Genomic DNA, 18,762 nt, shown 5'->3' on the forward strand with positions numbered 1-18,762 from the left:
ACCTGAGGAAATAAGTTGTCAGACTGCAGGAGGATTCATTATCTTACCTTTAAAATGTTCTATTTTCTTAATGGAGTTTTGAATGCAACATTTCCATTTAAATTCAGTTTATGCAAAATCTAATAATCAAGTTTTTCTATCATTTATGTATTATTTATAAGTGTTTTTATCATTGTGAATAAAAAATAAAGCATGAGTTTGACATCTCATCATCTGATGGATTTTGTAGCTTATATACAAACATTTCCATCTAGTGGACAAATACAGGTACTACAACTGCAGTTTACTTCAAAACCAGAGCTGCAGGTGCAAAGAAAGACAAATACAAAAAGCTATAATCAAGTAGTGTTTATTTAAATATTAATAAATAGTGAACATAGTGATTTGTTGTACAATTATTTAGTGAAATATTAAGTGTTTATTTTATGGTTAAAAAGTGCTTTTTTCACTTAGTTGAATTGTGCTCTTGTGCAAATCAGCATCTTGTGTCTTTTCTACGAGTTCCTGCAGAGAGAAAACAAATTAGACAAAAAGTGAAGTATTTAAATTTGCATATTTGAATGTTGTGGCACAGGGAAAAGGGAGGGGAACCACTGAGTGCAGAAAAATGAGGCAATTTAATAAAAATACATGTCATTCCCTGTCTTCTCTTTATTTCTAGAGATGTCAGCAAGAGCACTTTTCTCTTTATTCTGCATACAAAGGCCCCTCTGCTTTCCCCCCCCCCTCAGTTAGTACAGAAGAATGGGGTGTCAAAAATCTAACCTTGTGATTGTGATTTCTTGTGTTTATTTAAGTGTTGTTGTGATCTGGCTTCATTCTTGGAGCCGTCAACGTCGGGATTTGGCATCACTGTTTTCCATGACTTCTCCGTTGGATGAGAACCTGTGTGATTATAAAGAAATACAGAGTAGTTACCAAGGCCGGGCCCCAAAAGACCCAGGTCAAGTACAATATCAGCTATTATGGGTGTAGAGCTTGCTTACCAGTTTGCCACCTGTGCGTTAGGTACATCTGATCCATGTTCCTCCATTGTTCCTGAAGGGAAACGGGCACGGCGCAGTTTTCGTCCATCTCTCGGATGGCATTGCCATGGGGGCAGTGGCGCAGCCCCTCCCACGCAACAGGTTGATGCAGCAGCTCATTACAGACGTAATTCTTCTCTCTCACCTTTGGGTACATTGCTGCAGGACACCTCTCCAGGTTCTGCTTGGAGGCGAGTGGCCTCTTGACGTCCGTGAGCTTCCTGGCATCTTCAGCCGCCCTCCATTTTGGGCCTCTGCGACACGAGCTGTTCTCTGAGGATTCTCCCTCGGTGTCGTGTCCGTGATGAAGACCGCGAACATCGGGAATGGAGCCTTTCCTCATGGGTTTCTTGGTGTGAGATTTACAGGCTTCGCATGTCGGTAAGAGTGCGTCATTCCACTGCTGGAAAGGAACAGCTTTCCTCTTCAAGCTCCTACCATCAATGCCTGGATTGGCAGATATGCAGATTCTGCGTTTTGCCAGACATCTGGAGCAAAGGCGCTCCCTCTTGGATGCATACGGGGTAAATACATTCTCATTGAAATTCCTGCTGAGGCAGCATTCGTGGTCAGAGAGGCTTCGTCGATCCACCTTACCTTTGGGTTTGTACCTCTCTTTTGGCTTGCGGACAATAGGTTGTTCTTTGTACTCAAGGTCTAGTTTTCTTCTTCTAGTTGGCACATCTAAACCACAGCTGCTCAAAGGTTTCTTCTGCTTCTTGGGAGTTGGTGGCATCTTGCTGCAATAGTAGACGTTATCAAAGTCAGCTAACCAGCTGGTTGAGGGGAGGTAGGCAGGCAACGATTCGAATGAAGTATCCTGGTGATCCTGGATGTTTGCTTCTCTTCTATGTTCTCTGTCTCCCTTAAGAGGGGAATTATCCAACAGCAGCAAATTATGTGCAAGATCCACCTCTGCTGTGTGTGTTAGCTTGGTCATAGGAGCTTCCTCTGTAATGTCCATCATGGGGCAGATATCAGCTTCAGGCACTAGCTCATGCATGGGACCCTCCACGGCAGGGGCCATGTCCTTCAGTTTGTCCTCAGCCAGAGGAGGCATCTCGATCATGGGGACAACCTCCTCCTCGTTCATTGTCAGTACATCTGCCGAGGGCACTTCAGTGAGAGCAGCTAGCGTTTCATCATGAGAGTCTGTGCAGCCATTTTGGATCAGTGATTCAGGGGAGGGAATCAAGGTTTCCTCCACTGACCAAACTGTGGACTCCATCTTGCGCAACTCGTCCAGATACTTAGAATCGAAAGGCAGGTGAACGACCTTAAAATTAAAGTTCTTGGAGGTCACACTCAGGTGTTTCTCACTCTTCATCTCCTCAACTTCACCACAAGCTGCTACTTGAGATCCCACATTGGAGACCTCTGCAACAGGGTCCATCTGATTCCTGGACTCCTGTAGAGCGCCACCACTCGGCGTCCCAACTAACAGAATGTCAGGACAAGGTTGGAGTGCCTGCTCCGACTGATCGGCAGGAAGGGACAGTCCGTCGTCCTGCACCACACTGCCCTGGAGGATGGAGCTACACTGGACCATGTCTTGGGAAAACCTGTGGGACACTTCTGCAGTCTCATGAGAGTGCAGGAGCTGAACTCCCACTGGTGTGGTGCGGCATTCAATCCTCACCTCCTCAGTCTGAATCAAGGAAGCTGCCGTTTGGTGGCGTCCTGGTCGTGGAAGAAGGAGCCATGTCCTTTAGCTCCAGAGAATGATCTGCCTTCTGCTCAGCCAAGGGTGGTGAGAGTGATTGGCTGGTTGGGGTGTCACCGCTGCAGAGTGGGAGGCCACTGGACACCTCAGTGTCACTGGAACTTGGGGTGCTGGTCCTCAGTGGCTCAGTTTGAACCTGAGAGCTCGTCATTTCTCTGGCTGAGCTGTTGTGTTGATAGCGGAACCTGCGGGAGTGGTAGGCCATGGTCTGGTAATACTGGGGGTTCAGCATGCGCCTGTAGTCCATCAGATGGAGGTGGGTATGGGGTACAACAAAGCCAGGTGGGTCCATGTATGGATTGGGCTGATAGTGGGGCATCAATGGCATCCCATAACCTTCAACAGCAGAAAAAAGTAGCCATGCTAGCAGCTAAAAGTGATTACAGCTCAAACTAAGAAAAACATGAATGAGTGAACCAAATTTGGTTTCAGAAAAACATATAGAAACTATGATAGAATGTAGGCAAAAAGGTCCAAACATTTACCACATTTATTGCTCTCTACATGCAACATAAAATGGCCTTATACAGCAGCTTACCTAAACTGGGGTAGCCATAGTACAGGTTGTAGGAAACAGGCATGGGCATGGGCACAGGCCACTGCAGACTCTGCATGGGCAGGTATGTCTGTGAAGGCTGTATGAAGAAGAAAGGTTTGTGGTGCTGCTGCTGCTGTTCCTCAGGACGTGTAGCTCCTGAAGGTCCTGGACCCGGTTGATGGGGCCCCTGGGCCTGTTGAGCTCCATGCGGTGGGTTTGGACCCCGATGGCTGACACCGTAGGGGTGTTGCAAAGTAGACGTGGCTGCCTCCATGTCTGACAAAGAAACAAAAAGCAGATTAGAAGGATTGTTTGTTCTTTTGGTGTATTTCAACAGCAGAGGTGTACCTACATGCAAAAAGATTATCTCTAACAAACCAACACAGCTTTCTGAGTACAAGTTAAATTGGAAATCAAAAGGGGGTGGACTCAAGATGCAGGTTTTTGTCAAATTCTCCACAGATTGGCTGGATTTTTGCTCCCAGGTGACGATCATCCAATTAGAGTGTGATCATCTGCATTTACAGCCAATGAAAACTGTTTCCTGCTGATTCCCTCCCACTGTGGCACATCAAATCACCTGAGGAAAGGCACACAATAGATCAGAGATAGAAGGAAAAAAAACAAGATCAGTGTCTTGAATCAACTTCCTGTGACTTGAAAATTGAGAAGCTGATCAGCTTTAACAAAAACAGACAGACACCTTGTGGCTCAGAGTGGTACATCCTGTTTCTTTTCCCCATCTATCTCAGCTCCAGGATCTTTTTCTTTTTCATTTGCAGATGAGTAGAGTTAAAATGCAAAGCACACACACCCACACATGTTGCTTTAGATGCAGGTTTGACCCCTGAAGGTCCAATTATGAGGTTAGAAGAGAACTTGTTTGGTTGCCTGGAGCTGTGTTTGTAGATGGTGCTATCCACGAAGAATTAACACGCTCTGAGACCAGTTTGATGTGATTTTAAATCAATACTACTGTTTTAAGATGTTTTTTTTAATGTGTGGATTCTGGTCTGAGTGACTCATTGCACTGGTAAAAATCTACTTTTTACACACTGCAACCAATTGTTGATCAAGCTGACATCATTTTCTGATTATAAGCTACACAATTTATCAGTTAAACAAAAACAGTGAAAAATGCTCATTATAATTCAAGATAACATCTTTAAATGTCTTGTTTTGTCTGTTGCAGCAATGTAAAACAAAGGAAAGCAACAAATTCACACATTTTAGTGGCTGGAATCTGCAAATTTTTTGACATTTCTGCTTGAAAAATGACATTAAAGGACATGATCCATTATTCAGCTAATAATTTCAGCTCAAGCAGACGCTAGACATTGATAGATGGTAGCCTGAGTAATACCTGACCTAGCACCTGGCTCTGCAGATCAATAGTCATTTCCTGCTGCTGCCATATCTATTTTAAATAATAGGTAGGCTGTATCAACTTTAGATGCTCATAGTGTAAATCTAAGGTGGGTGAAGTAATTGTCCACTGGTTAAACACTGTAAAAGAGACTCAAAATAATTACATACAAAGCTTAAATAATGACAATATTTTATTGGACTGGCCCCAAACAGTGGCACACCGTCATCTGCAACACAACCTTTCAGCCCATTTGCCTGTGAAATCCATCAATCAATAGTGCAAGGCAGTGTCACTGCAGAAACTTTATACAATATTTTTCTTTTTTTTTGTTTTAAACTTTTATCCAACACAAAGAGGCTTCCTGTGCAGTGCATTTCACCTGGTGCTCAAACACATTCTCCTGGAGTATTTACACCTTTTTAGGGACCTGAAGGAGGCGAGGAAGAAACGTTATGTGAAATCAATTGTCAGTCATGTGGAAAAACATAATGAGCTCCCTGCAAAGCGTTTTGTTTTGGGAATTTTACCTACAGTTCAACACACTTTGTTCAAAAGTCAGTCCAGGGACGTTAACATCTTGGTTCTCCTCTCATGCTAGAGCCTGAAAATGAAAAATCAGATTCAGAAAAATGTGTTTACAGGGTCAAAGCAAACAGAAGAAAAACAAAAACTAACCTCGCTCCCAGTGTAATGGTGGCGGCTCGTCGTCATCATTGTCCTCATCTCTTGGCCTGTGGTACATCACTTTCCTCTGAGCGCCCATCTCTGTCAAATACATAAAAGTAGATCAGATCCTCAGGGGCTCGTGAAAATAATTACAGATGGGATTTTTTTTTTTACAAAAGAATCACATTCAAATTCCTCCACTTTTTACATCCAACTGTAGCAGCTCAACTTTAATTTTTAGGTGCAGAGCAAGAAATCCAAAACTAAAATGTGTGCACAGTGCAACTTGTGCAGAAAATATTCATGTGTTTCCAGATGTTGGTGTGCCTCAGCATTTCACCAAAACTAGAGGGGTAAATGAATAAATATGGAGCTAGAAGCTGCACTCAGACCAAAGTTATGCTGCTCATGATCATCCAACATCAGCAAACCTTGTCGTTGCAGAGGGCCTGCTTGTCTCCTCCTGGGAATCACGTCGGTGTCTCCCCACCTGCCTTGGTCTGAAGTGGTCAGATCATCTCTGCAGAGTCTGTCTATCAAAGAGTTTGCACGTTTATTGCGTATTTCTGGCATGATTTAAACGGAATCTGCAGCTGAGACTTACCCTGGCATGTTCTGCACTGCAGCTCGCTGCTCGTCATCTCTCCGGCCTCACCGTCACCCTGGTTCCTGCTTGCAAAGGTCATGACCTTCGTCCTGGTCGAATGGATCTGTTGGATCTTTGTACTGGCCTCTTTTATACCAGGGTTTTGTTGGATGTCTCGGTGGGGCAGGATGAGGCTTTCTGGGTGCAGAGTGCTTCCTCACGACGACTCTAACCGGCTGCTCACACCCTCTTCCGTACCTGGTTTCCTCCTCGGAGTCTCCGGCTTCGTCTCTGTACACCTTTGAGCTGTGGACTTTGCTCCTACCTGCGCCCTTTGCCAGGTTTTTCCCACAGCAGGCGCACATGAACCTCTTCGAACCCGGCAGCCACACTTCTTCCGCTTCTTCGGCTGCTTGATGAGACGCGCCGACGACCTCGGCGAGCCTCCTGCCCGTGTAGACCTGTTTTGGGAAGAGGTCCACGTCGTCCAGGTCCGTGGAGAACATCTCGTCTCTGGAGGAGAGCTCGTCGAGAGACGGGCTGAGGACACTCATCCGCTCATGGGTGGTCTGCAGGGAGAGGTAGTTGTAGTAGTAGGGGGCAACAGGGGAGGAGAGGCGGCCAGCTCCTGCAGCTCCAGGTGTTAAAACGCTGTCAAACGGCAGCTTGAGGATCTGGTAGCTCGGATTGGATTTGGCTTCATCAGTAGATCCTGTCTGATGTTCTGTCTTTGAGCATTTGTCGCTGCTTTTAGCCTCGGGTGTCAACTTCAGGAGCCCTTCAGCACCACATTTGGGAACACTTGCATCGGTCGCGAAGATATCTGACTGGATATCCGTGACCTCCTCTTTCTCCAGAGGGAGGAAGTGCTCATCTCCTGCTGGCTGCTCGAGCTCAGGACACTCCTCGTGAACAGAGGAACTATCGAGAGGCAGCTCCTCTTCCAAGGCTCCTGCCCAACATCCCTGAGGGCTCAGGGTGTCCAGGCTTCTTTGGCTGGACTCCCCGTCGTACACCGCTGTCGTGGAGTCGCTGAAGGTCACAGCAGGGCACTCCAGGCGACTGTCATCCGGCGCCAAAGGCAGAACGTGACCCTGCTCTTCACCCTTCTTCTCCTCACCTGGAGAAAACATCCCCGAGGACTGGGAGGCGACGCCAGAGTCGAGCTCCTTCTCGGCGCCCTGCTGCAGCTCGCTGGCTCGGATTTTATCCAGGCATTCGATGAGCTTGGTTATGGCATCGCTGGGGTCTGTTTGGGCCTCCGAGCAGGCCATTTCTCGACGCTGCCCCTGGGGTTGGGGCTGCTGCTGCTGCTGTTGCTGCTGGCGAGGCATGTCAGTCCAGGTGGGAGCGTGGAACCGAGGTTCAAACATTCGCCTGTAATCCATCGGATAAAGTGGAGCATGTGGGAAAACAAAGCCAGGATACTGCATGTACTGGTAAGGGTGCATGCAGGGACGACTGAAGTTAAAACCTAGAGAAGCAAACATAAATGTAAGATTTCAGGTGATTAATCCTGCATGAATAGAGCAAAAAATAAAGTTTAAACAGCCTGATACCTCCAGGCAAACCATAGTGACTGTATGGGTTGTTCAGCTGCCAGTGCTGGTACAGGTAATAAGGTTGAGATGGTGGCTGGACGTAGAAAAAAGGTCTGGGATGGTGAGTTCTCTGCTGTCCACTCCCAAATGTGTGTGGCTGTTTGCCTCCATCTGCAGGTATCAGACACAAAAAACAAAGATATAACTTTCTACGCATTGTTTTTTTAATAGTTATAAGAATGTTTTAATTAAATCTGGAAAATAAACATTAAATGGGAGCTTTTACCGTCCATTTTCGCGTTCTTGCTTGCTCAACCTGTCAGAATAAAACACCACAGAGGGATGACAGCAACAACAACGGCCAAGTTTTTTTTTTACAGTCAATTTTTCATTAAACAAACAGAAGTAACGCTTCTCCTCTCAGGTTCACATGACGTCCCATTCACAAAAGCCCAAACACCTCCGCTAATTAGTCAAATAGGAAACACCTGCTGCTCTGCTCAGGACCGGGGACTTCAATTACAAGTGGACGGACTGAGTTTGAGTAGTTTAACCGGGATAAAATTGAGGTTTTTGCAAGGAACACCTATGCAACTCTCAAATAATAAAAGTGAAATCAACAAATACACTGTTTACTGTTAAGCTGTATGAGGTGTGAAGGTATACATTTCAAATTCTTGCCCACAATGCCAGGATAAATGGTGGTGAAGAGTTATTTATAACTTTAACTATCTAGAGCCCAAAAGTGGGCTTTAGTGCCTATAAAATACTCAACAAGTGTTAGTTTCTGATCGATAACTTATAAAAGAGTGGTCTCAGTGTCTTTAATGTTTTGTTCTTATTTATAATAATAACAAATTTTAATTTAAAGTCGTGTTTCCGTAAGGTTTCATAAGGTTGCAGTCCTGCTGTATGTCCGTCTGTCCAGCAGAGGTCACTGTTACACCGTTTAGTTTGGGCGCATGCGCAGTATCCTGAGTTGGCCTCTGCTCTTTCAGGCGCTTATGATGCGCTGAAAGGTTGTCCGCTGCTCGGCGCTTGTACACAACTGTTTAATGTCTAAATTCGGCTTCGGGAGCTTACTTGGCACTTTCTGCTGACGGGAAAAGCCACGGCGACGGTTCAGCGTGTGGAGTCTGCCCGCAGTTACTGTAAAGGAGCTTGGATTTCGGTTGCCGAAGTTCTCAGGTAGCTAGCTTCCGTTTATTTAGCTCTTTTTTAGCTTAGCTGTGTGTGCTAGCAGCATGACCGCTCTCTAATTTGGGAGCTGCATTGGTTTGAGGCTGTCATGTCCTTTCTGGAATAATTTTGCAAAGTAGCTGATCATGTCAGATGCCCGGCTTTCTTATGGTCACCAGCAGGCGTGCTACCAAGTTAGCTGACCCTGGAGCTGTGCAGCGGAGGGAAGCTAAAGTTGCTAACTTGCTGTCGCTACTTTAGCTAGCGATATAACATGACATCGAGGCTAGCTGATCAGATGTATCGATCAAAAACAAGGGTGGCCACATTGTCGAGCGAGTGTCTTGAGACACAAATACAGAGATCATGACCAGTCGGGTCAGCTAACATTAGCCTGTCCGTTTTAGACGGGGTTTGTTTTGGACATGTAGGGTAACGATGACGTGCTAATGTAGCTAGCTAGCTAGCATCAAGCTAGTCTAAAAAACATGTTAAACACTCTTCAAATGTCAGCTTTTACTCCCAGAATAACCCGCTACTTAGCAGGATTTTGGGGATAAAACGTCTTAAAAGGACTCTCTGTGTATTAAGCATTAGGTGAACATTCACCTACAGCCTGTACACATTGTTAAACTGTATCCCTCACTGCTCAGAGACTGGACAACATGTTATCTCAACATGTAGCTTAGCTAAGAAACTAACTGTCAACTAATCGTAACGTTTTCATTCAGGAAGTGTGTTCTCGTGTGTTTTAAAAAATGCTAAACTAAGCTCAGTGTCTGATCTTGACCAGCGCTAAATAAAGATATCCTGAAAGTCAAGGTGCGTTTAAAGCATCGAGCACATCTGAGTCAGTGTGGTGCGGAGGTATTTGTATAATACACTGACGCACAACCCTGAATTTGATAGATAATTAGATGAGAAGTTGATATTTATTTACTATTTATTCAGGTGATTTCCACACATAAACTCCACGTGGCCTCATAGAAATAAGCTGTTGCGGTTGGCATTAGTAGTAGTATTATAGATAGGGTGTGAGCAGTGGAGCTTAGCTGTGTTTTTGTCTGCGCCATTGAAACGTAGTATTATGTTTTACTATTGGCCTATTAATATCTGACAGACTGTGCTGCAGGGCTCTTTATAAAGATTAGATTTTATCTTCATGAATTTGGAGAGCATTATCTTTTCACTTTAACTACAAATAATCAGAATAAATAGATGAATAGACCAAATAAAGAGTAAGAAAAAAGAAATATGAATACATAAAAAGGGGAAAATGACAATAGTATATCATATAGTACCATCATGGTAGATAGAAAGGTCTGGGCCTCATTTTCTCCAAAGCATCTCAAGTCTAAAATGATGGGACCAAGATTATTTTTGCTTCTGAATATGGATGAATTATCTTTATGAGCCACCCTCATGAGTCAGTTTAATTCAGATGTTGTTTTGTTCTATAGAGGGCCAGTAGTTGGGTGATTTTAGTCCTTCCACTCAGATGCTCCTGTTAGCTTCTGTCTGTCTGTCGCTGCAGTTTCTGGAAGCTTGAGGTGAAGGGAGGACGGAGGGAGAGATGTCAGCAGGTGACGTGCAAGGGGAGGCAGTTTGTTCAAAGTGCAGATTTCATATAAAATAAGATTTTCAGGGTGTTTGCTGGGCTGTCATCCCAAATAAAAGAGCCTGTGCTGCTAGTTTCCATGGATTCTAGACTCATTGTTTGTTTTTGTTTTTCTTCTGTGTTTTTCAGACAAGCACTGATGTAGCAGTGTTGCGACAGGCGTCGTGCTTTCTCTCTACCTCCGGTCCCCAGTGCCTCACTGCATGACCTTAGACCGCAGATAGACCCACGAGGGGAAACTGCCCCATCCTCACCCAAAAAAAAACCCTTTCTCTGGACTCCTCTGGGCGGTTACACTCAGTTGCCACAACCCTGCAACGATCCCATCTCATCTCATCTTTCAGCTCATCTCCAGTAGACGGAATTTTTTCCCACATCGGAGTTGAACACTTCCACTACTTGGGCCAGTAGAGGTGTTGGAGAGCTGTCCCCCTCCCCGTCCCTCCGTTTACCCTCTTTAAGAATATATATATATATATTTTTTCTTTTTTTCTCCTGGTTGGCTTGAGTCCGGTTCTGCCGGCCGTGTGACTTTTCAAAACTGGGGCGCGATTCATGGGATGCAACCATGTCGGATCTCAGTGAGCGCAGGCCGGTCAACACGGACTACGCTGTCTCCCTGCTGGAGCAGCTCAAGTTCTTTTACGAACAGAAATTACTGACTGATGTTGTGCTGCTGGTGGAGGACACGGAGTTCCCGTGTCACAAGATGGTCCTGGCCACGTGTAGCTCCTATTTCAGGTGAGTGCGCCACACAGTTATCAGCCCGGGGGGCGAGGGCACGGGTGGGTGTTCCTGTTTTTAACGACCTCCATGTGACCACGCTTTGTTTGGCATATCTCCTACTGTTTCAATAAATAATGCACTACATGGGTTTTTGTGCTTAAAGACAGCAATTACTCCCCTCTGGCTTTGACGGGTGGGGGTGTAGGTAAGATGTCATTATAAAGAGCCTACCTCCTACAGTTACAATAAATAATGCACCACACTGTAGAGCAAGCATTACCCACTCTATACATGGAGAGAATGGAAAACGAGGGGATGGTTTTTCCTTAAAAGCAAGGGGGGACTCACAGTTATTCCGCCTCTTGATATATTTCTACACGGAACAAATGAAGCAATCTCTAACTTGTAGTACCACAGACGTATCCCTCAAGGCTGTCGGGGTGGGGGCCTCATTCGTACGCACAACATTGCATAATGTAGTGTGTGTGCACTGCAGTGAATGTGACAGAAGCGCTGGGAAGAGTCCATCTGTACATGACAGGAGCTCATGCAGCATTTGAACATGCTGTCTACCTCCCTGTCTGCCTCACCCCCTCCCTGCACACTCACACATGCATTCCAAGAAGAGGTTCCAACAACTTAATGCCTCCCTCACACCCCACCTCTCCCTCTCTCCCCCCCATCTTCCCCTCTGTTTCCCACGCACTTGTTATCTGGTGTGAACATGCAAAGCATTTCCCCCTCCAGGGTTCAGAGGTGTCGCGGCGCTTCCTCTACAACTGCTAACCCCTTCCTCCTTTCTCCGTCTGTCTGCTCTCCACCTCTTCTCTTCTCAGAGAAAATGGGGAGAGGGGGAGGGTGCAGTAGGGGAAAGTCTGGTCACGTAGGTCTTGGTGAGAGATGGAGAGAAAGAAAAGGGGGGGAGAAAGAGAGGAAAACGAGGAGGGTGGGGGTACAGGGGTATAACTGCAGAGTTGCGTAATACAGCCTGGCAGGTTTAGCCCCTGCTGTGATCAACACACCCCTCAAAAAATAAAAAAACTCTTGTTCAGGAGGGTGGAGCCGTTGTGCAGACACAATATTATGAAAGATTGGAGCTGCAACTGACAGCTACTGTCATCATTGATTATCGATTAATTTGTCTATTATATTTACGATTTAACATCTGGAGAAAGTCAGAATCTTAAGAAATACACAAATGCAACATCTTCAGCAAGCAAATTGATTGTTTTTACAATTGTTTTTATCAGTTCATCTGCTGATTTCTGTCTGAATTAATTGTTTTCTCTCTTACCAACAGCCCATAACTCTGATATATTCACTTTGCAATCCAATTAAACAATAAAGACCAGGAAAATATAAGTTAAGTTACAGGGTAACTGGCAGTAGCTTCAATTATTGAGTAAAAATGCTAAGAATTCACTGTTTCTGTTCCTTAAATCTTAAATATCTTTGGGCTTTCCACTCAAACTTGGGCATTTTCACAACTGTGTAGAAGGAAAAAATCAACTGATTAATCCGTAATAAAACAATATTTACCTACATGCTGCTCTAGTCTCTCTTAAAATGAAAAGATACCATGTGGCTTTCAAATGACATGACGACAGTGGGAAATTAACTCCAGCAGCAGCCAATTACAGGTAGACTGGCTCCGGTCGGTGGCTTGTCTGTCTGTTTTTCCAGCCACTTTGGCAGGTGGCCAGCTATCATTAGGAGGCTCTGTTTATTTAAAAGAAAAACGTTTGGGGATACTAAAACAGTCATCAACCAGAATATAGAGTAAAAGCTTGTCCAGTCTTATGGGTTTATTATGAAGAAAGACTCACAAATAATCGACTGGGAAACCTAAATATTTGCAGATATGATGGAACAAGTCAGAAATAACAAATTAAGTCTTTTAATTCAGAGAAACCACTTCACTTTTTTGTCTTGTGCTTCATCATTGAGGCTTGTATCTGCTCTAATGTGCTGGGTTTATTGTGTTACAGGCTGAGAAAGAGAGAAATGAATAGCTTTGTTTGTCACTAACTTTGCACCACTGACCTTTATCAGCTGTTGTCTGTTGCTCTGAAATATGTAGTTTCCATGGATCTGGTTCCACTTGCAAAATGGTTTGTGTTTGCCAAATACAGTCAAAGTAATTGACATAAAAGTCACATATCTCTTGCTTCTCACTCCTGTTAAATACGTACTGTGTTGCTCCTGCAGGGCGATGTTCATGAGCGGCCTCAGCGAGAGCAAACAGACCCATGTCCACTTGAGGAACGTGGACCCGGCCACTTTGCAGATCATCATCACCTACGCCTACACGGGCAACCTGGCCATCAATGACAGCACTGTGGAGCCGCTCTACGAGACCGCCTGCTTCCTACAGGTCAGTGCAGTCGCACAACTGGAATACACCATTATTGTCGACAGCTGCAACCTAAAAACTGTTCTGATTGTGATTTCTCCTCTGTCTTTTGTCCTGCCCAGGTGGAGGACGTCTTGCTGCAGTGCAGAGACTACCTGGTGAAGAAGATAAATGCAGAGAACTGCGTCCGCATGCTGAGCATCGGAGACCTGTTCAGCTGCAGCGAGCTGAAGCAGAGCGCCAAGCGCATGGTGGAGCACAAGTTCCCTATGGTGTACCGACAGGAGGCCTTCCTTCAGCTCTCCCACGAGCTGTTGATAGACGTCCTGAGCAGCGACAACCTCAACGTGGAGAAGGAGGAGACGGTGCGCGAGGCGGCCATGCTGTGGTTGGAGTACAACATGGAGGCGCGCTCGCAGCACCTGTCGTCCGTGCTCAGCCAGATCCGCATCGATGCCCTGTCGGAGGTGACGCAGCGCGCCTGGTTCCAGGGTCTGCCACCTAATGACAAGTCCGTGGTGGTGCAGGGACTCTACAAGTCCATGCCCAAGTTCTTCAAGCCTCGGTTAGGCATGACAAAGGAGGAGATGCTGATTTTCATGGAGGCCATGTCAGAAACGCAAGGCGAGGGATACGTCATGTCCGGGTCCTTGCCGACTACAGTAGTGTGTTACAGTCCGCAGGCAGAGAAAGTGTACAAGCTCAGCAACCCCCCAGGAGACCTGCAGAAGGTGGGGACCCTCGTTACACCCGACAACGATGTGTTCATCGCTGGCGGGCAGATCCCTCTCAAAAACTCTATCACCAACCACGGCAAGAGTGGCAAGCTACAGGCAGTCTTCCGCTCAGTCGATAGTTTCTTCTGGTTTGACGCCCAGCAGAACGCCTGGGTTCCCAAAACCCCCATGTTGTGTGCCCGAATCAAGCCCTCACTGGTCTACTGTGAGGGCTACATCTATGCAATCGGGGGCGATAACGTTGGCGGGGAGCTGAACAAGCGCACAGTGGAGCGCTACGACTGCGAGAAGGACGAGTGGAGCATGATGAGCCCGCTGCCCTTTGCCTGGAACTGGAGCACGTCCGTGGTGGCGCACGACTGCATCTACGTCATGACCCACGACCTGATGTACTGCTACTTCCCCCGAGCCGACACCTGGGTGGAGATGGCGATGCGCAAGACCAGCCGGTGTTTTGCCTCCGCGGCTGCATTCGGTGACCTCATTTTCTACATCGGCGGCCTCCATGTGGTCAGCAACTCGGGCATCCGGCTGCCGACGAGCACCATCGACGGCTCGTCCGTCACCGTGGAGATATACGACGTCAACAAGAATGAGTGGCGCCTGGCCGCCAACATCCCCGCCAAGCGCTACTCGGACCCAGTGCGTGCGGGCGGTGGTGCTGCTCAACTCTCTGTGCATTTTCATGCGCGAAACCCACATGAACGAGCGCGCCAAGTACGCTATCTATCAGTACGACGTGGAGCTGGACCGCTGGTACCTGCGGCAGCCCGTGTCCGAACGCGTACTCTGGGATCTGGGGAAGGACTTCCGGTGCGCGGTGGGGAAGCTGTACCCCTCCTGCCTGGAAGAGTCCCCCTGGAAACCCCCAACCTACCTCTTCTCCCCTGACGGAGCCGAGGAGTTCGAGGTGGACGGGGAGCTGGTGACCCTCCCTCACGTATAGCTCTTAACCTCCCCCACACCCCCTACCTCGCTGACTGAACCAGGAACCTGTAACGCTGAGGGATGAACACGAATGGGGGGTGGGCGGCGGATGAAATCTCCTGAGATATGAAAGGGTTTCTGTGTTATGGGAGGGACTTTGGAGGCTCGCGTTACGCTACACAATGCGGGCCTAAAACAACAGCAAGCTTTGAGCGAAAAAGATGCCCCTGAAAAATACTAGTAATCTGAAAATTTCTGTTTTGTTTTTTTTCTTCTCTCTTCTTATTTTGTCAGTTGTGACATCTGTTAGATATTATTACAAGTCTGTCATACTGTTTCTACAATGTGATAATCTAAACGTCAAACTGATTTTGTGATGATGAGGATGATGATGCACTTAACTGGTAAACCTTCTCGGAATGACAATGGCAACTGTACCAAAATACGCCCAGCTCCCCTGCCCCTCCAACTGTGGCTTCCCTCTATTCCCCTCCCTCTCCTCTATCTTTTTTTCCCTCTTTTCTCACCACTGATAAAGGAATACTCGGTGGAAAATCTATATTTAGAGCATCAGACGTTCACTTTTTTCTGGCTTTAACGTGGGCTCTGAAAGGTTTGCAGTTTTAACAAAATAAAAGCGTGAAACTGATCTGCAGAAACTTCTCAAACCACTCCTGCAGCATAATCTACTTTTCTTTTTGCTCTGTGTCGTTCCAAGCGATCATTATTTTGCCAATAACTCGTTTAATATGCTACTTCCAGTGAAGCTTTGGTCCTACAGCGATGTGATAGCATGACACTGAAGATATTATGGTGCTCTTGTGAAGAAACCCAAGTGTTTGGAACTTCCTGATGAGTTGATAATGCAGCAGGGATGGCGTTGAGAAGTTTTTATGCATGTTAAGATAGGTTTGCAGCTTTTTAAGGTCAATAATGAAACTTTAATCTCCTATTTTCTTGGCATTGAAGGCCACAAAATCTCATCAGTCAGTTGGACTTTGTGGTGATTTAATTCTAGAATTTTTGGCATTTTCTTACTTTAGAAATGAATTGATAGGAAGACGATAATAAATCAGCAGCAATTTTGATGATTGTTTTTTAAAACAATTAAATCACGATCTGCTGATTTTCTTTGACCTACATAATTGTAAATGAAATATTTTTGAGTTTTGGATCAGCGAAACGTCATTTGAAGATGTCAATTCAGGCTCTGCTAGCCTGCCTGGTTCTGATGTGTTGTGTTGCCTTGTTTCAAGGTCTCCATAGGAATTTATTATAATCCCACAACTACAGCCCACAGTTGCAGGTATTTGATGCTCAAAAATGTTGATTTTTGCTAGAGTATTCCCTAAAAACAGGATCCATCTGTTTCCTCATGAGGCCCTGCAGATGAGAGGAACAGGGGCCATGTTTTTTTTATTTTTTTCCGGAGTGGGGTTGAGAGGGCTGATGGGGAAACAAGTGAGAGGCGGAGAGGAGAGGGTGGTTAAAAAAAAAGGAGGGTGACTGCAGGTCCGGTCGCCCGTCACCTCCCCTCCCTCGCCCCCTCTCCTCCACCCCAGACTCTGACTACAGCGCCTCCACAGCCCGTCTGTCAAGTCTGTTTGCACACAGGTCTTCCACACAGCCGGCAGTTTACACCTCACCTCTATCCATCGTCACATGATCATGGTACTTGTGTTTTTCTTTCCACGAGGGTCTCTCTGCAAACACACAAACTCCACTCTCAGTACCAACAGGTTTCGGGCTCATGCATTTTTTTTTTTTTTTTAATTTCCAAGCTGCTGAAATATATATATAATAAAATATATATTTTTCATATGTTTAAAAGACAACTGTTCTAGTGTGGGGAAAATAACCAGGTCTATTTTGTATTAGTGTCTTTTTTAATTTAATATCAGACATTACTGTAGTGTGATTGTGGGTAGATATCCATTTTCCTATCAGATTTAATTTGTTTTTGTTTCTGAGTGAATATTGAGGATTCTTGCTGCTGATTGGTTGTGAGAGGAGAGGGCTGGCCCAGGGCTGTTGCTATGGAAATCGTCCCGGCAACCACTAGCAGTAGCAGTGGAGGGGGGAGAGGGAGGGGGAGTGGGCGGGGTTTAAAAGAGAAAAAAAACATGAGCACAGGTGCTTCATGACAAACCCTTACTAGCATGTTTGGCTGCATCATATTCCTTTGGCACTGTATTTTGAATGAACGTTAATTTATTAAAAAACAATACCAAAAACGTTCCTGAAACTGGCTCCCTGTTTCGTTTATTTGTCCGTTTTTTTTTTTTAATATTGGTTAAACTTTTTGTTTAACGGCCAAAACATTGATTTTGAACCTTAAAACATATAAATCAAAATGGTGGTCTTCTTTTATTTAACATTAGTTTTGTAGGAAAAAATGCACATATTTCTCTGAATCCAGTTGTTGGGAAAAAGTTATTTTGTTACAGAATATCTGCTGGCATACTGGCAATAATGAATTTTTTCAGACATTTCCCAGCCCTTCAAAGGCTTCAAGAGGTTGTAGATTTAAGACAACATTAATTAATTTGGTTAAAAGGGTCAATGAAGTTATTTGTAAGATGATGTTAAATGACCAAATTTAAATTTGGGTATGTTACTAGCAACAGAATTTATATTTGTAACCATTAATTATCAAAAAAAGGTGTACAATGCCACCGTGTTGTTTAACAACATAAGCAAAAGATAATGTCATATACTGTGATTTAAATTGGGAAAAATAATCTGCTATATTACTATGCGACAAATATTGCCATTATTGATTAATCTACTGTGGGCCTTCTCTGCTGGCCTAAGCACTGTCACAATCACTGAATTATATTTTTATATGTTTTTTCCATTAATACTATACTTTTTAAATTGTTCCCAATAGTCTACTCTCTTTATCTCGTAGCTTTCCTCTTGGTTGCGCTGCTTTAAATACAGTCTGTTTATGCTTGGGCTTTTATCCAATCAGATTTCAGCACCGTGTTGCCAAGGTAACAGAAATCTGCAATGACGCCTACAGAAGCAACAGTGCAGATCACGGTAATTTAAAATAAACGGTGATGAAACTGTTGCCTTGTGGATTCTTTAGCCAATCAGAGTTCGAGTTGGTGAGATCCGGGACAGCTGGCTTACCGTGACGTCGGCATTGTCACGTGATTTGATTGGATGGTCAGAGAGTGTACTGGTTAGAGCTAGCAAACCGCGGCTATAGCTACTAGCGCAAGCTAAAAACATATTTGTATAGGTTTAATAGTTGTTTTTTCAACCCACAGTGGCTGAAGGAGGAGGAAGAGCTCAGTGACTCTGTTGTAGAGGTTATCTGCGCGTCTCAGTTTCAACAATAAGTGATTTTCCATCCATGGAGTCTGGTTTTAATTCGCTTCAAGGCTGAGGATATCCGCTCGGCAGTTTTTTTTGTCTACAAATAATCAGCTTTTTCGGTGAGTAAAATGCATTTTACCTATATTTTATTGTTTAAATTTTTATTGTTTTATTAGTTGATGGTTATGCTTCTGCTGGAGATGATGTGTATGGCGCCACAGTGTTTGGAAATATATTGAATTGTGTTTTTATTGCATTGCTTTAGTAAGAGCACTTATTTTGGCTACAGGACATGTCTGTCTGTGATGAAGTTCTGTTATACTGCGTTTCTGTGTATAACAGGTGGGCAACTCAGGTACAGCCCGCCACTGAGTTCTCACAGCCTATGGTGAGATCTTGAAACAGTCCAGAACCCAAAGATATTCAGTTTACAATGCCATTAAACAG

General features: G+C 45.1%; 3 protein-coding genes across 3 annotated transcripts; 1 reads left to right on the forward strand and 2 right to left on the reverse strand.

Moving 5' to 3' along the window:
• Positions 1 to 333: 333 nt before the first annotated feature.
• Positions 334 to 3,765, reverse strand: LOC108885075 (uncharacterized). The gene is made up of 5 exons (XM_018679254.2): positions 3,639 to 3,765; positions 3,287 to 3,562; positions 987 to 3,084; positions 766 to 885; positions 334 to 504 (listed from the first exon to the last, which is right to left on the reverse strand). The coding sequence occupies exons 3-5, from the start codon at positions 2,572 to 2,574 to the stop codon at positions 476 to 478; spliced, it is 1,737 nt and encodes a 578-aa protein (XP_018534770.1). The 5' UTR covers positions 2,575 to 3,084; positions 3,287 to 3,562; positions 3,639 to 3,765; the 3' UTR covers positions 334 to 475.
• Positions 3,766 to 4,840: 1,075 nt separating this feature from the next.
• buc (bucky ball) lies at positions 4,841 to 7,937 on the reverse strand. The gene is given in 8 exon segments (XM_018679253.2): positions 4,841 to 5,082; positions 5,187 to 5,256; positions 5,331 to 5,420; positions 5,753 to 5,854; positions 5,926 to 5,986; positions 5,988 to 7,381; positions 7,467 to 7,619; positions 7,735 to 7,937. Coding segments are annotated over 7 exon segments (1,839 nt in total). The 5' UTR covers positions 7,742 to 7,937; the 3' UTR covers positions 4,841 to 5,082; positions 5,187 to 5,224.
• A 474-nt stretch (positions 7,938 to 8,411) lies between these two features.
• Positions 8,412 to 17,233, forward strand: kbtbd2 (kelch repeat and BTB (POZ) domain containing 2). Its single transcript, XM_018679252.2, is given in 5 exon segments — positions 8,412 to 8,636; positions 10,375 to 10,986; positions 13,180 to 13,345; positions 13,447 to 14,703; positions 14,705 to 17,233. Coding segments are annotated over 4 exon segments (1,899 nt in total). The 5' UTR covers positions 8,412 to 8,636; positions 10,375 to 10,813; the 3' UTR covers positions 15,008 to 17,233.
• Positions 17,234 to 18,762: the final 1,529 nt, after the last annotated feature.

This window comes from Lates calcarifer, linkage group LG24 (genome assembly GCF_001640805.2).
Source record: "Lates calcarifer isolate ASB-BC8 linkage group LG24, TLL_Latcal_v3, whole genome shotgun sequence".
Classification (NCBI taxonomy): Eukaryota; Metazoa; Chordata; class Actinopteri; family Centropomidae; genus Lates; species Lates calcarifer.

Coding starts and splice junctions, on each gene's coding strand:
- LOC108885075 (XM_018679254.2), bottom strand. CDS start 2,574: ATGGTCCAGTGTAGCTCCATCCTCCAGGGCAGTGTGGTGCAGGACGAC. Junction 886..986: donor AACGCACAGGTGGCAAACTG/GTAAGCAAGCTC, acceptor ATAATCACACAG/GTTCTCATCCAACGGAGAAG. Junction 505..765: donor CAAGAAATCACAATCACAAG/GTTAGATTTTTG, acceptor TTCTCTCTGCAG/GAACTCGTAGAAAAGACACA.